At 39.9% G+C, this 15,938-nt stretch overlaps 1 protein-coding gene across 2 annotated transcripts; it reads left to right on the top strand.

Moving 5' to 3' along the window:
• Positions 1 to 835: 835 nt before the first annotated feature.
• On the top strand, positions 836 to 15,538 carry pgap1 (post-GPI attachment to proteins inositol deacylase 1). 2 transcript variants are annotated; one of them, XR_009235978.1, is made up of 28 exons: positions 836 to 1,102; positions 1,773 to 1,926; positions 2,659 to 2,834; positions 3,075 to 3,246; positions 3,366 to 3,526; positions 3,686 to 3,738; positions 4,079 to 4,145; positions 4,235 to 4,340; positions 4,500 to 4,558; positions 4,710 to 4,793; positions 4,885 to 4,934; positions 5,055 to 5,106; positions 5,192 to 5,269; positions 5,494 to 5,569; positions 6,176 to 6,249; positions 6,333 to 6,384; positions 6,463 to 6,529; positions 6,610 to 6,715; positions 6,832 to 6,870; positions 6,970 to 7,154; positions 7,259 to 7,489; positions 7,643 to 7,778; positions 8,063 to 8,113; positions 8,488 to 8,699; positions 8,973 to 9,077; positions 9,177 to 9,317; positions 14,436 to 14,557; positions 15,054 to 15,538. XR_009235978.1 is itself a non-coding variant. In XM_058622277.1 (26 exons), exons 1-26 carry the CDS (start codon positions 971 to 973, stop codon positions 9,313 to 9,315), a joined length of 2,817 nt encoding a protein of 938 aa, XP_058478260.1. In that variant the 5' UTR covers positions 836 to 970; the 3' UTR covers positions 9,316 to 12,272. The 2 variants fall into 2 exon arrangements, 1 of the variants encoding a protein (XP_058478260.1); XM_058622277.1 differs by lacking the exons at positions 14,436 to 14,557; positions 15,054 to 15,538 and having other exon boundaries at positions 9,177 to 12,272.
• Positions 15,539 to 15,938: the final 400 nt, after the last annotated feature.

The following is a 15,938-nucleotide window of genomic DNA, read 5'->3' as shown; positions in this document are numbered from 1 at the left end:
CCACCAGTGTAGTCGTAGTAATAATGATAATGCTAATAGAAACGGCAAATATATAATGAGTTTTGCGAGAGTATTGACATTTGTACATGTGTAGATAATTGCAAAGTGAAACCATTGACGAATTGAAAGATTATGGAGGTCACCACATCAAAAAAGGACTTTTATAATACTGTGTTGTGTAATATTTTAATTACCATCACCACATAAAACTGAGAGAGACTCAATTGTACAGCAATACCTAGACTTTGCCACAAGATGGAAGCATACCTCCCGTGCAAGGAAGCTTTGAAATTTCTCGGACACAACCATGAATTTTTTATTTATTTATGTATTTATTTATTGAGCTACAGGAACAATACCATACACCAAATAACAGCAATAGACTAAAACATTTAAACATTAAATCACACCTCCAAAATTACCTCAAATATTAAGAAGATCACTGCCATGTTATGACCATGAGTTGCTAAGTCATATGCATGAGATACTAGCTCATAATAATGTAATACTAAATCATAATTATGAGATACTAAGTCGTAATTATGAGAAGCCAAGTCATAATTATGAGCTGCTATGTCATAATAATGAGATACTAAGTCATAATTATGAGACACTAAGTCAGATACTAAGTCATAATTATGAGCATGCATTCTATTTTTTTCTTACGGCAACGGGCTTCCGTAGAAATCGATGTAAACATCCATGGTAAACACACAACTATGTAAATTGAGGTTTGAGACAACAAATGGCCTGATGGGGGCAGCAACAAACATTTGCGTCTCGTCTGCGTCAATCTGCAACAGCAGCAGCAGAAGAAGAAGCGGCAGAGCCGGTGTGGTGTGACGTCACGGCAGCTGTGTGTGTGTGTGTGTTGAGGTGTCTTCCTCCTTGTAGGCAGCTGTCAGCACTGGAACTCAAACATGGAGGACAAACACCTGTGATATCTGGAAGCAGCGGTCAGACGTGAACCATGAAACTCGCCACTGTGGCCTTCTACGGCGTCGCTCTGGGGCTTCTGGCGGCGGGCCTGCGAGAGCTGCTCACCGGCTTCGAGGAGAACAGATGCAGCATGACCTACATGTTTGAGTACCCCGAGTACCGGGTGAGTAGACGAGCTACACACGTACACACACACACACACTTGTGTAAAAATAACTAGCAGCACGGTAGCTCGTGCATGCTCCTAGCATCAGTCAGTGTTAGCATGAGCTGTCAACATAAACTGACATTGTAAAAGTAATTTGCTGAATCAAAGCTGCTGCTAACGTGACCTGACTGTCATAAGACGCGAGAGGAAGCTAATTACGTTTCTTCAACGGCCTTTTTTTTTTTTTGTGGGGAGGGTTCTGTTCACACTTGTTGCACCTGTCTATCTCAAGAGGAGGTGTCACTGTTCGTGTTGTCTTCCAAGAGTCACAGCTACACGATATTAGGAAAATGTGCAATAAAGCAGTCGAGTATTGCGATACCGATACGACTCGTACAGTATAACACATTGAATTTAACATACAAACCTATAGACAGTATGGATAAACTACAAACATTAAAAGACAGAGAGAAAACTAATAAATATCTACATAAAATACATAAAAACCCTAATTATATTGAACATATAAAATATTGAAATGTAATATATTGTGCAACCTGCAACATGAATCAGAATTAGCCATGCTATAAAACCATAAATAAAACCCTGACACTCCAGTCTTCTCAGTAAATCACCAGCAGATCATGTGATGTGTGTGTCTGTGTGTTGTTTTTGGGCTCCACAGCGCGTGGCTCTGCCTCGTCGTGTTGCCAGACTGTACCCAGCGTATGGCCTTTACCTGTATGGAGAGGGTATTTACGCCCAGGAGACCCGAGCGCTCAAGCTCACTGGTGCCCCTGTGCTCTTCCTACCTGGAAATGCTGGCAGTTATAAACAAGGTACGTGCACAAAATGAATGCAGGCTATTTTTAAAGATGTCCTGACTAGATTGCGGCCAGGGACACATTTTTCTGTCCGAACCTGACCAAACCCCGAGAGAATATTGACTGGACCTAACCCAAACCCCACAGGCATCCCATATCTTTTGTCGGAGCCAGACACAGTTAGAGTATAGCTGAAGTTCCTCTCACTGTCACAGACGTTGTAGTTAGTTACTTAGTTATGGTTACAACAAATGACAAAAGTTATTGTTACATCCAAGCCGCACAAGTCAAACTGTAACTGCTTATAAGTATACGTAGATGGCTTCAATAAATCATATAGTTAGTTATATTTACATGTTATGCATCTATTTATCAAATGTTTACACTGCATTTTCAATTAAACAAATTACAAAAAGCCATTTGAAATGCACACTATTTTACTCTATGTTTCACTAAAAGAACTTGAAATCACCATGTCAATTAATCCAACTGGAACCCAACAATCCTTTCTGGATTTTGGTCCTGACCAAGACTTTGTCAGTCACCAACATGGAGAAGAACACAGTTATCAAATGCCCAAATTCCACTTTATTAGCTTTATATGCTAACTATTTATATATATACTGTATATTTGTATTTTAATCTAGTGTGTTTTCATTTATTTCTTGGGTTTGTGTCTTTGAGCATTTATTAAAAGCACCGTTGCATCGCAAGTACTTCATCAAAAACCCTCTCCCCTTGCTGCAGCTCGCTCCCTGGGCTCTGTGGCCCTGAGGAAGGCTGAAAACATAGAAGGAAGCGTCCATTTCAACGTGTTCACAGTGGACTTCAACGAGGAGCTGGTGGCCCTGTACGGTGGCAGTTTGCTGCGACAGACGCACTTCCTGCATGAGAGCATAAAAGCCATCCTGAGATTGTACAAGGTCAGGCCTTTGGAACAGTAATATTTCACTGTGGCATGATTTGTATCACAACCCATCACCATGCACAAACACAAGCATTTAGTGACTTGCACATAAAGCAGCCATAACACAGTTTTCCTAAATTACCAGTACTAGTTCAGGACCCATTCAATCTTGGTTTGAATGTTGCCAATTCAACATATATGTGATTAACAGACAGATGAACCTAATATGTGCTGTCCCCCTTTCTCTGCTCACCAGCATCTGAAGTCTCCTCCCCACAGCGTGGTGCTTGTGGGCCACTCCATGGGAGGAGTGGTGGCTCGGGCGCTGTTCACTCTGCCCCGCTTCAACACCAGTCTTGTCAGCCTCATCATTACCCAGGCGTCTCCTCACCTGGCTCCAGTACTGGCCCTGGACCCTTATCTGCTGGGTGAGAACAACGCACATGCCCAGTCTACACAGGCACATTCACACCGTGCACTATATTGTATGTATATAAAAAAATAAATGTATGTTGTTCTTTGTCTTTTCTGCCCCTGTTATGTGTAGACTTCTACTCTTCTGTGAGACATAAGTGGGTGAAACAGGCGAACAAACTCCGAAACATCACAGTCTTGTCTATTGGTGGTGGTTACCGTGACTACCAGGTCCGGTCTGGATTGACATCTCTACCGTGTCCTTCAGCAGACCCCAATAAGTTGTCACTTGTGGTATGTAACATGTTTGTGAACAGGTCGTTTTTCTGAAACCCATGGATATATTTTTTTTGCTTAATTAGACACAATGACACATGAATACTAATAGTTTCTTTAAGTGTTTGGTGCTAGTGAATTTTCTGCTTTTTCATTGTCTTTATTATTTTCATCAAGGCAACTGCGGTTCCCAGGACATGGGTGTCCACTGACCACCTCTCCATCGTTTGGTAAGGGATGGCATTATGCTTTGGGTGTTCATTTTAATGTAATGTAGAAGTTCCCATTTTCAGAGGTATGATGCCACTAATATTTATTGTTTTACAAAACTTAAATTAGATACTATGTGCATGGCATTTAAGTCAACGGGTAATCTAGTTTCGTCCCAGATACTAATGAATAATCATCTTAAGTAACCATAATCTTAACATAATTGAGAAATCCTTTTTGTTGAGTTTACAAGTAAACCACACATGTCACTTAAATGGGAAATACATACTTTTGTATACTTTCAATGCCCACCAGTCATCAATATTCAGGTCATTCAGTGTGTATGTCTTTGTGGTTTAGGTGCAAAGAGCTTGTTCTTGCGACAGTGAGGGCGTTCTTCGACCTTATCAACCCTGAAACCAGACAGGTCAGCACATATAAATGAATACCTTTTTTAAAACAAATATTCAGTGAATCATCATCCTCACTGCCGGCTAATCAATGGGCTCTTATTAGTTCACAGATAACCCGGAAAAGAAGATGGACGTACTAAACCATCACTTCACCCGACATCCTGTCAGGATAGTGGGAGAGACTCAAGACTCTCCCATCTCCATCTCAGGTCAGACATAATGGAACAGACACACATTGACTTAAAACTCTATTCTGTTCACTGAGTCATAACTTTACATGCATTTCAGGAACTTTAGTTTTGGTACTTGTGACTATTCAAATATTTAATCACTGTCCTGTTCTTTCACTTTTTTTTCCACTTTTCTAGATGTTCCTGAAGCGTGGAGTGAAGTGAACACACTGCGTCTGGCTTACAGCACACCAAAGGTACCAAACATTGTACCAAAATAATAAACAAACTCCTTATAGACATTTAATGTAAGCAAATTCTCTTTGCCTTCATGCAGGTTTTTGAGTCTAGATACACAACAACTGCATAAATGTACCTGCACTCATCACTGTTTCTCTCTGTCCACAGGAAGGACAGGTGAAATATTTTATGTTTGCCCTGTCGAGTCGCAGGAAAGCCTACAGCCATTTCTACTGCCGGAGCAGCAACATGGTAAATTTCAGACGTGTGAATCATTAGGTTAGGTTTAAATCCATACAGTGGCTTTATGTTTAATGTTGAAAATGTTGTTTTAATCCGACAGGAGATGACAAGCTGGGTCTACGGCTGCACGCACAACAATGGTTCGTCGTGGTAAGATTAAAATATCTCTTTTCTCCCCACTTATGCATTCAGTCAAAAATATTTTTCGATAAACTGTAATTTCTTTGTGTTTATGTTAGATTAAAGTTTATTTCTATTTACTTTTCACAGTGCGCATGCTGTGGATTTGTCTATGGGAACTGAACTTCTTCCACCATACAAGGTATTTCGTCCCTTTAGAGACACTGACTCTCCTGGCCAGTGTGAACTGTGACTTGTTACTCATAACTGTCTCGTCTCCTCTTCAGGTCCTGATTCTGAGTCTCAGTGACTTGTCTGCAGTTACCCATCTAGTTGTTATGGCCTCCAATCTGAATGGAAGACAGGTACTTGAAACCAAAGTCACTCAAATGAAGCAATACTACCTGCACAGTCTTTCTCTCTGTCTGTGTAAAACCGTAGTTGTTAGTAGAAGATCAGGTTTTGAGTCAACAACTCATCTGTTGTGTCCAGAGAAAAAGAAATGACCAGGAACCAGAAACAGAAGAGCCAAACACTGAATGATCATTGTCGTTTTATGATAAAAATTACTCTATTGTCTGTTCCTCAGTATACGGTGGAGTGCGAGTGGCAGAGACAAGAATCGCAGACTCTGTCTGTCCCAGTGCCACATGTCTTGTCCTTTGGTGAGTTCTGCCACATGAAGTACACTATTTTACGAATGCTTTCACTGCTTTATCTTGCCATTAGGTCATTTTGTAAACCACTCACTCTGAACCAAAGTTCAAATGTGTTATTTTGTGACTTCAGGCTTTTAAACACAATCTTACCAAACGAGGCAGTAGACCAGCAGCTCTTGTATCTATGGGCTTTTTGTGCAGGAGAGTGAGAACAAATAAATATGATGATAGATGTGTCTTATCCACATGAAAACAGAACTTTCCCCTTTACGATCTTCCTATTTTGCAGAAAGATAGCGGAAATAAATGTACAAAAAATACCTAAAGTAATAATACAAATTAAGAGATAATAAATAAAACCTAGTTAAACATTGTTAAACCCAAGCATGTTTACAAAAGAGAATCACAAAAACATTTGCAGATTCTCCTAAACTCATTCTTGTGTGTATGAGCTAGTGTAGATTTTATCAGATGTGCCTTTTTATAAAGTGGCTCCAATCTTGTTTTTCCTGACTTACCTGCTGGCAGCCGTGTTTTCACTGAGAGTATCTTCACTTCTATTTTGCTGATGTGTAAAGCCCCAAAACTCCTCACTGACTCTTGGTTTTACAGGTTTGACAGTCAGTGACGTCACCGTCAACTCCTCTGGACTCCTTCACGCCATCGAGCTGCAGCACTTTCACCAGGTAGTTTGTCACAGCTTCATGCGAGCGCTCGGTATCTCTGTTCCCACTGTGTCGCTAAATGATGAACACGTCTGTGTCTTCAGGTCTATCAGGCTTTCAGAATTACTGTTGCAAGCCAGTGCAAAGTACATAAAGGTAAATTTTTTTCTATACGCAGGCATGTATACATGTTTGCGGTGCACATGCTAAAACATACTGTGTTTCTGCCTACAGACAGGTTGCCCAATGTATACAGAATAATGGTGCCATGGTTTCGAGAGGACACTTTAACCACAGCCAGGTCAGTTTGTCTCCAGGTATCTCACAGATCAACATGACTCACTGATTGAATTTTGTCATGACTTGTGATCTGTTCACCAGTGTGCCATCAGTGACTGAGATCTCAGGGATGCTCCATACAAGTCGCCCAGACAACACCTCGAGTGTCCTCCTTCAGATCCACACTGCCCCCAACTGCCAGTATAAGGTAGAGTAATAAAAGTGGGCCCTCTTTTTCCACACACATGCATCCCAGAGACAATCTTAATGTAAAACATTGTATCATTGGTGTGGACATTTATGATCTTCTACTCTCTGGTTCAGGTGTCACTGAGGACGTCATTACCCAGGGTGCTGGGGCAGGTACAAACACGCTATACTTCAACAAAAATAGCAACTGTAGACACATTCATTTTTGTTAATGCACAAAGTGTGTGTCTCTCTCTCTCTCTTGTCTGGCAGATACTGAGGTTCTGTGGTCCCATGGTGCCAGTGTACACAGCTGTCACACTCCTCTTGGCCTGTGGGGGGCAGCTTTCTTCCATCCTGAAGTCAAAGAGAGCTGCAGACATGAGTGGGGTGGTGGGCAAGGGCCTGCAGCTTCATAAAGTCAACCTGCCTGTTTATATTCTGCACATCTTACTCGGGTAGGGATTTGGTGAAATTGTGAAAAATGTAAAAGTCTGTTCTTTACCACAAAAGTGTGTGTTTATGTTTCCATCTTAATCCTTATCCTCCTCCCTCCCCTCAGCTGTAGCCACTTTCAAGAAGCCTGGTCCACTCTTTGCCTCCCTCCTGTAGACGTCCTCCCCGCTTCCTTCCCTGATGTAACGTTCCATGAGAGCGTGGTGCCACTTGAAGAATGGCCACATCTTCTTTCTCCTCTGCTTTACATATTGGGGGCAGCTGTGGCATACTGGGGGAGCTCACTGCTCTGCCTCATTATCCGACTGATCTCATTAGTATTAGCTCCGCTGCACAGGTATATATGTAGACATTTAGGACATTTCAAACTGTAGTAAAGTGTTTTTTAGCCTGTAAACTTGACAGTTACGCTGTCATTCATGTCCCCTAATAAATGTCTTCTTCTCCAATGATCTTCTTTCTAACTGTATATTTTTATTTTCTCCCGTAGACCGTGTGTCTCCAGAGACTGTGGCACCCTGAGGCTGCGGACCCAGCTCCTCCTCACTCTGTGTTTGACTGTTATGGGCGGGACATGCTGTGGAGCGTTGTCGGTCTTTGCTGCATTTCTTCTCCACTTTTATAGGGTGAGTTGTACAACGTGATTATATGGATAGACACACATAGACGGAGAGATGGATCGACTGCTGGATTCTGTTATTTTTGTTATTGTTCAGTAAAATTGCCAACAATCCACATGTGCAATTACACATAAAAGACAAGACAAGTAAGACAAAGGCATAAAACGTGACAATACAATCAAATTGATTTAGCTGTTTTGATTTTGAAGTGTTCACCCACCGATATTTTGCAAATAGACCATTTTGTACTGATTATATGTTGCTTGTTGTTGTTTTCTATGCTCACTCAGGTGCTAAGGCTACAAATGACAGCGAGATCTTTGAGTCACATGCTTAATCTGGTAAGTTTTTATTAACAAATACAGCAAATGATGCACAATATGCTAATTTATTGTTTATTTACCAGATGGCACCCTACAACTCTTAACTCATGAGCTAGATTTATGTTCATTCACTCATCATTACTACTTTATTGTAAAATGTGATGTGGTAGGATGGTACATTGAGACTTTGTGGTAGTATAGCACGGTCTATGTACTATCAACCACAAAATTCTAAATTACTGCATTATTATGTCACAGTTTTATGATAAGGAAGGCAGTTATTCTCAGTAAAGGATGGTAAAACACCAGAGAAGAAAAAACAGCAACAAATAAGGGGAAACTATACTATATTTTCTTCTTGATTTAACTTTGTTCTCCCACAATTTCTCTAGGTTCCTCGGAAACACAAAGAAGCTGAGAACGGCAAGGTGGATGCCGAGTGTTTGAACAGGTCCAAAGAATGTAATGGCGCCCCCCTGCTGTCGGAGTGCGCGGTGCAGGAGGTGAGGGACGACCTGCAGCTCCACCTCTGCCTCTCGGCACTCCTCACACTGCCTGTCATGCTCAGTGCTCCATCGCTCCTCCACTGGATCCGCAACCTGAGGTAAAGCAGGAACATGATCTGAGTCACGGTGGTGAGAGATCATCGTTTCATTAATTAGATTTGGGTCTCGATAGTTTGCCACCTTTTTAAAAAGATTTGGAAACACTGCATCATATTAGAGAAATAGTGTTATCACAAAATGTCAAATGTATTCCAAAACATCTTTAAAATTAGTGAACGGAGTGTTGAGATGATGTTATACAAGTTTCATGGAAACTTGTGAGATGACTGAAATAGATGAAAAAATGAAGTCTATGTTGTGATCCTCACCAGATATTCCACCCAGCTGGATCCTGACCCTTACTGGCCACTCATTGTGCCTCTAGTTACTGCGTACGTGCTGCTTATTAACTGCAACACGTTGAAACTCAGCAACAGGTAGGATGACATCACCAACACACACTCACGCACACACACATGCCTGCTTTATTTTAAAATGATTGTATATGTTTTTGTTTTTTTTTAAATTGTTTTCAGTAAACTCCTGCCTCTGACCTCCTGCCTTCCTCTGCCGCTGGCCATCACCATGGTGATCTTCTCTCCACTCCACCTCTACAGAGTCACCTACTTCCTGTTGCTGACACTGGCCCCGCTGGCGGTGTGTTGTCTGCTCTGACGGTATCTTCGTCTCTACCATAACAAGCCTTGCTCTAAGTCACAGCCTGACTCACTGAAGCTGGTGGAGGCTGATTTTGCTATGTCCCGCTGCCATGGAGCAGAGCTATAGAGATACATGGCTTGGGGAACTGCCCTACCCAATGTTGGCACTGAAAGCTCTGTGGCATTTACACTATGCGTTGACATGAGCGGACGTAAACGCCGTGGAACATTTGGTGCAAATATTATGGCTCCGCTGGAATGAACCCGAAACCAAGTTTGCCTTACTCTGTATATCTATAGCTCTGCCTTCAAGGAGCAACCACTCCACAACCAGTGAAGCTACTGATACTAGAGGCTCTCAACAGGGTGTTACTGTGAACACGTGTCTAGTTAGTGTCTGAAGTGGCTTTGGTCACTGTGCTGTTGAAAAAAAAAAAAAAAAGAAAAATCTCACACTGCCTCCTGCTTAGCAATGAATTACAGTGTAGCCAGTACTAAAGTGTCATAGCACCACAACAAACAGTGACAGTACCATACCGTCATTCCTAAAACCCAAAGTAATCATGTTTACATTTGCCTTAGTGAGAGGGATTACTTAAAAAAAGAGAAAAAAAAAAGAGTTTAATTCCCAGGCTGATGAGACACCTACAGACACAACTGGTGCCTCTAAGATAGTGACTAAAGATGATCTTTGAAAAGCTTTCCCCATATTCACACATACTTTTATCCTTGCTTTGCTTTGTAGGCAATCTGTCTCCACTGAGGGGCACGTGTACCTGCAGCTGCGTATTAAAACAGCCAGTAGGAGTGCTGACTCTCTCTGAGCTGCCCTGTGATTGGTCAAAGCTGTAAACGGAACCTAGAGGAGCTGCAGCAGAGGTCCCATAATGCTTAAAATTATGTTAATATGGAATAAATCAGATTAGGGAATTTAGAGAGTATGTTGAGGAAACCAGTTAATTGTGGTATTAATAAATCAGTTCCCAACATATTTTAGGTGTAATCAGTTAAAGATGATAAAAGATGTATAGTAAATATATGTCTGTAGCCTGATGATATGAAGCCTCGGGGGAGGGGATTAACATAATCTGATTATGTGATGAGATTGATTGACAGCATTAGGCCACAGTCATACTATGTTTGAATTTGAAATCAGAATAAATCAGTCCAGATGAGCGTTTTAGCTCCATTTGGCAGTCATCTGCGTCTACACCTAAATCATAATTGCACGTTACCTGAATATTAGGGTGCCCTGCCATGTGCCTGCCTGTGTCAACAGGAAGTTGTGTCCCCTCCTCTTTTTCATAGGTTATTACTAATGAGATTCACAGCTGATAGTCGAGTCATGACTGACAAGAACCAGTCTGAAAGTGAATGTGGGTCACTTGTGTCATCGTTTCCAAAGGTCCACGTTTGTTGCTCGTCCAGACTAAATCACAGCCCCCGTTTTCAAACAAAAACAAATGGGCAGCATTTTTAGAATTCAGGATTTATGTAGGATTAGTGGACACGACGCCTCCGTTGCAGCAGGTTTACAGAAGAAGAGTGTGACGTGTTTAATGTTGTTTGAATTACAGGGATCCGGAGTGGGTCTTTAATTTTTAAAGGTCTTTTATAGGCTGAAAACCTCTGTACAGTGTCAGACTCGGGATGTGCTTAGTGATCCCAGCTGCAGGTATACAAGTGATAGTTTATGACCAAGGAGGCAAAAATCAATGTAATTAATCACAAAACTACTTCTCTGTGTGACCTTTTTGCAAATCTATCAGTCACACATTGAGCAGTACATGGAGTTGTTCTATGTTTTTAGCCTTTTATCATTGAGGCTCTCAGTTGTTTTTTTTCATAGTTTTTGGGACAACAGTGGAGCTGTATGTGAGTTTTAAGCGACTGAATATCATGGAATGGAAACACAAATCAATTCACTGTTTTTGTCTTTGGTGGCGTTCGTATTATTCCAGAAAAGGTTGAATATACATCGACTTTCCCTTTAACGCATCATGTCATAGGAAGAGGAGCTGATATTTGATACAGCCGACCTTTCTGGAGTTACACGGGACGAAAAAGACATAGAATCCTGTCGTCGCAGTCGTTTCAAACCATCATGCTGATTGTTTCTTGTGTAGTAGAGTGTTTGGTGTGAACGGCAGCCGGGTGTAATAGTTCTTTTGCTCTTTATATTAAATCTGTTAACAGTGAGCTATATGGTTATGATCTCTAAACATTTTCTGTTTAAAAGTGGTTCTATTTGTATCTATTTACAAACTATTAGCTGTCAGTGCTGTGTGTGACAGGGCACTGTATTTGGAAAGAAAGACAACTGTACCTTTATAGCAGGAGAGAGACAGAGACACGTTCTCTATGATATACTAAAAATCTGTTTTCTGCTGCTTTATTTTTTATGACTGGAAACTGAAGATTATGCCTTTGCACCAAAGTCCATACAGAAAATCAGCAATTTTAGCTCACAGGACACAGGAGTAGCTGATCGACTGCTGCCTCATTTATCACGTCTGAGTTACACGGACAAACCCAAATGAAGGATTTCAATCCCAAAAATCACACAGTAACACATTTTTAAACTTACTGATGGAGGCACCGGTGGATCAATAACTCCCGTTTGCTGTGATGTAAGATCGCTGATTTTCTCCATGGACTTTGGTGTGCGGAGAGTGATTAGTACGGATTACTACGACATGGCATAAAAGAGGTTATTTATGAGTTGAACCTTGTTTTTTCCGGGTGTGCCCTGCGTGCAGCCATGTTCCCACTGAGCACACTTGTGCCGGTGCTCGTGTGCAGCACAGTCAGCTGTATAGAAGGTGCTGACTACATGTCAGTAACTCATCCAAGCACACTTGCAAAAACCTGGAACATTATCCTTTTTCAACCTGCTGTTTGCATCTGTTTCATCCCTGCCCTGTCAGTTTAAAAACTGTCCACTATAATACTGAATATAAATGCCTGTCACTGTTTCTGTGTGAATGTGCTGATGCAGTAATCTTTCTTATTTTCTTCTATTTCGTTTTAGAATAACTTCACTAAAAGATAAATCCACTAGGGACCAGAGAAACCCGCAAAGACGCCACAGTTGTTTCCCCACTGTGAATGTAAACCTGCACTGAATGTGTCTCACCATGTGTTAGACTTTATAAATAATAATAGCAGTGGTTTTTCTGTTTCCGTGCACAGTTTTAGTCAGAGATTCACATCGTCGGCCTTGTCGTAAAAACACGTACACCACGTGCAACAAGAGTAGAGATGAAAGGCGTTTTATATGAATATAATCATGGTTTATATATATATCAGTGTTCACTGTGACAATGTCGTTCCTTTTTTTAATATCGCACTATATTTACATTTGACAGAAAAGCAACAAGACAAACACTCTTCCATTGATTATGAAAAATAGCTGGCGATTAATTTGGTAATTGATTAATATTCAGTAAGTAATATATATATATATATAAGAAAATACTGCCATTTTAAAGCCAATTTAACAAACTGTTCTCCTGTTCTCTTGATTGTTGTCTCCCCCTTTTTTTTAATTTCAAGATGCCTTTTTATTCTTTAAAAAATCTTGCGTGAAATGATCACTACACAGATACGGACAAACAGACAAGAACACTGATAAATGAAAAGTTGCTCAGTTGAACCAAATTCACTTGATTAATCGAGCTTTTGAACAAAAACACTTTTTTTTAACTCTATGATGTGCTTCTAATATTCGTTTTGATTTCACTGTTTTCAATTATTCACAACCTGACTGTCTGTTCAGATTTCTCTGACAAAGTAATGAAAAACCTGTCGGTGTCTGTATTAGAAATAGACTGATATTTGCCAAATGACCCAGAGAACTGATAAATGTCTCTAAAAGTCACTAAAACTTCCTTTTTTTTTCTTCATCCAAATGTTTATTTATTTATTTATTTATAATGTTGTATATAAGACATACAATAGAGATTAGAGAAACAGACCATCAGTGAAGTTTAGATAACTGCACTTTTATTGTTTTGTATTATTTGTTATCATTGAACACTTTATCATTACACCTTTTAAGGAGGGGAAAAAAACCCTCTCGCCTGGTTTCTGTTAATATGAAAAGTAAAGAATCCCAACTAATTGTTACAAACCGTGTGTAAGTGCTTTAAAACCTGGTGACACTTTGATTTTTTTCTCTTCCTTCCTTTTTGCCTTTAAAGCGTGTTTAAATCTCTGGTTTGCTGCCCGTTGTTGTGCGGAACGAGTTTGTCCTCTGACACTTTTACTCGTCGGGTGCATAAAGACAAACAGTCGGTGGCTTAATGTCAGTTATTTCTTCTTTATTATTATTAATATTGTTATTGTTATTACTGGTGAGACTCTGGTGTGAAAGAGTATTTAATCCTCAGGTTTAAGAAATGTGTCAAAACTGATTGGTTTGATGTTTTTTTGTATTTCTCACCTTTTTTATGACCTGATGTTGCTGTAAATGGGTGACGTGTGCAATTTCTTGCCACTGTTGTTGCAATAAAAGTGAAAGAGTAATTGTTTTTTTTTGTTTATTGTTAACATTGTTATGTTTTAAATACACAGACTCTGTGTGGCTGATGAGTGAATTGAGGAATTAATTTCTGAATATATTAAATACCACTTTATTGGTGGTGAGTTACAAAATATCAGTAATTATATGACTGCAACTCGTTATTTTTATCATCAATTAATGTGATGAATATTTCCCTGATTCGTCTATTAGTTGTTTGCTCCATAAAAAGTCAGAAAACTGTGAAAGGTGAATTGTTTTGTCCAGAACCCACAGATTTACAGTCACAAAGAAGTAAATAAACCACAACATGTTCATATTTTAGAAGTTGAAAACAGAAAAAAACATTCATTTTAGCCTTTATGTATTTAATTTGTCTCTTTACCGGAGAAAAATACATTATTATTATTATTATTATTATTATTATTAATAATAATAAATATTAAAGGAAATATTCAAGGTATATAAGGAATCTTGTGTAATTGGTGATTTCAATTTAAAATTTTTGTAATATTAGATTTGTACTATGTTTATTTTACTGGATTCCACAAACTGTGCAAAGATTTAATCTGGAATTACAAATAATTAATTGAATTTTTATTCTTCTGTCACAGCTCTTAGTTTGCTTTCAAACAGAGACGTTGCTCCAAACAGCAGAGAACGTGTCACTGAACACTGGTATAATATTCCACAGGAGAAGAAAACATGAGAGGAACGACCAAACCAGGCCTGAGAGGTAAGTATTTGTAATATATGTCATTATTTAAATGTAATTTCAATAACAGTGAGCGTTAAAACACACATACTCAAAGAAAACCCCCTTCAATAAACAAAAACAACATTAAACAGTTACTGCACTTCTGGTGGTCCACCAGCAGGGGGAACTCTGTGTCCCCTGCAACACATGACTGAGTCTGCAGGCTGCAGTATGTCCCAACCACAACACACAACAACTCAATGAATGAATGAAGCATGAATGCACTTTTCCCTGTGGCTGCTTGTTTAACTTGTCTTAAAACAGGAAGCTGGTTTCTCACAGGCTACTATTGACAGGATGAAATCCTTAATTCACATTGGAATTGTTGTAGTAGTGATTGTTTAGATTGTGTGTTTCGACCAGAGGAGCCCAAGGTCTCAGACCACAATCAAATAATACAATATCTTCAGGTTTTATTAAAGCTGCGCCACGCAGGATCTCTAGAAATACCTGATTGTTGAATTTTTGTCCGCAGGTTGTTAAAAAAAACATTCTGGGAGCTGTTTAGTCCTGAACTTCTCTCAACAGAAGAACTCAGAGACGGAGGGAGATTCACGTATGTATCGCATTAACACTGGACAGTGGGCAAACATAAAACACAATCGTTGCGACGACGTGCATCCACGGAGGAAAAACCCCAAACTATCACGACCCGATTCTCAATATAAATTGTGATGAAACAAGTTTGTGCTAAATAGAGGTCGACCGATACTGGGTTTTTTCTATTGACACCAGTTTTTAGGAATCAGGGCAGAAAATTGATGCGTTTTTTTTGTTTTGTTTTGAATGAAGCTGTTTAACTGTTTTTTTACTGGGCAGCCCGTAGCCATGTGGAAAGGGAACTTGGCTTGTAACTGGAGGGTCGCCGGTTCAAGTCTCCACCAGGTCAAAAGGGCTGGGGTACCTGGGGCGCTACTCAGTGTGGCAGCCCACTGCTCCTAGGATGGGTCAAATGCAGAGAAATAATTTCCCTAAGGGGATTAATTAAGTATAAGATTTAATTAATGATAACAAATACGAAAACCTGCTTAACTTAACACTAATGGTCTGTATCCAACTGACATTTTACGCCTGCATTTCTCTGCAAATGATACTATTTTCAATAACATTGAGTGTATGAAGGAAATTAAAATCAAATACATGAAACAAGTTATCAAAAAAAACAAAAACAAGTTTGCTTGTTCTCCCCATGTGTGCATGGTTTTTCCTCCGTTTTCACCGGTTTCTACCACAGCCCAAAAACATGTCTCTACTGTGTGTGTCCCCATGATGGACTGGGGACCTGTCCAGGGTGAGACCCCGGATTTGAGTGACTTATCAACATTAATCAAAGTTTCTCACAACAGAAACGTTCTATTTT

The sequence above is a fragment of the Solea solea genome, chromosome 2, assembly GCF_958295425.1.
Source record: "Solea solea chromosome 2, fSolSol10.1, whole genome shotgun sequence".
NCBI classification, from domain to species: domain Eukaryota; kingdom Metazoa; phylum Chordata; class Actinopteri; order Pleuronectiformes; family Soleidae; genus Solea; species Solea solea.
This window is presented reverse-complemented; position numbering and strand designations above follow the sequence as displayed.

What these genes read in the sequence shown, in the direction of transcription:
- pgap1 (XM_058622277.1), top strand. Translation starts at nt 971, where the DNA reads ATGAAACTCGCCACTGTGGCCTTCTACGGCGTCGCTCTGGGGCTTCTG. An exon ending in CCATCCTGAGATTGTACAAG is followed by an intron (nt 2,835 to 3,074) that starts GTCAGGCCTTTG and finishes TCTGCTCACCAG; the next exon opens with CATCTGAAGTCTCCTCCCCA. An exon ending in CCAGTGCAAAGTACATAAAG is followed by an intron (nt 6,385 to 6,462) that starts GTAAATTTTTTT and finishes TTCTGCCTACAG; the next exon opens with ACAGGTTGCCCAATGTATAC.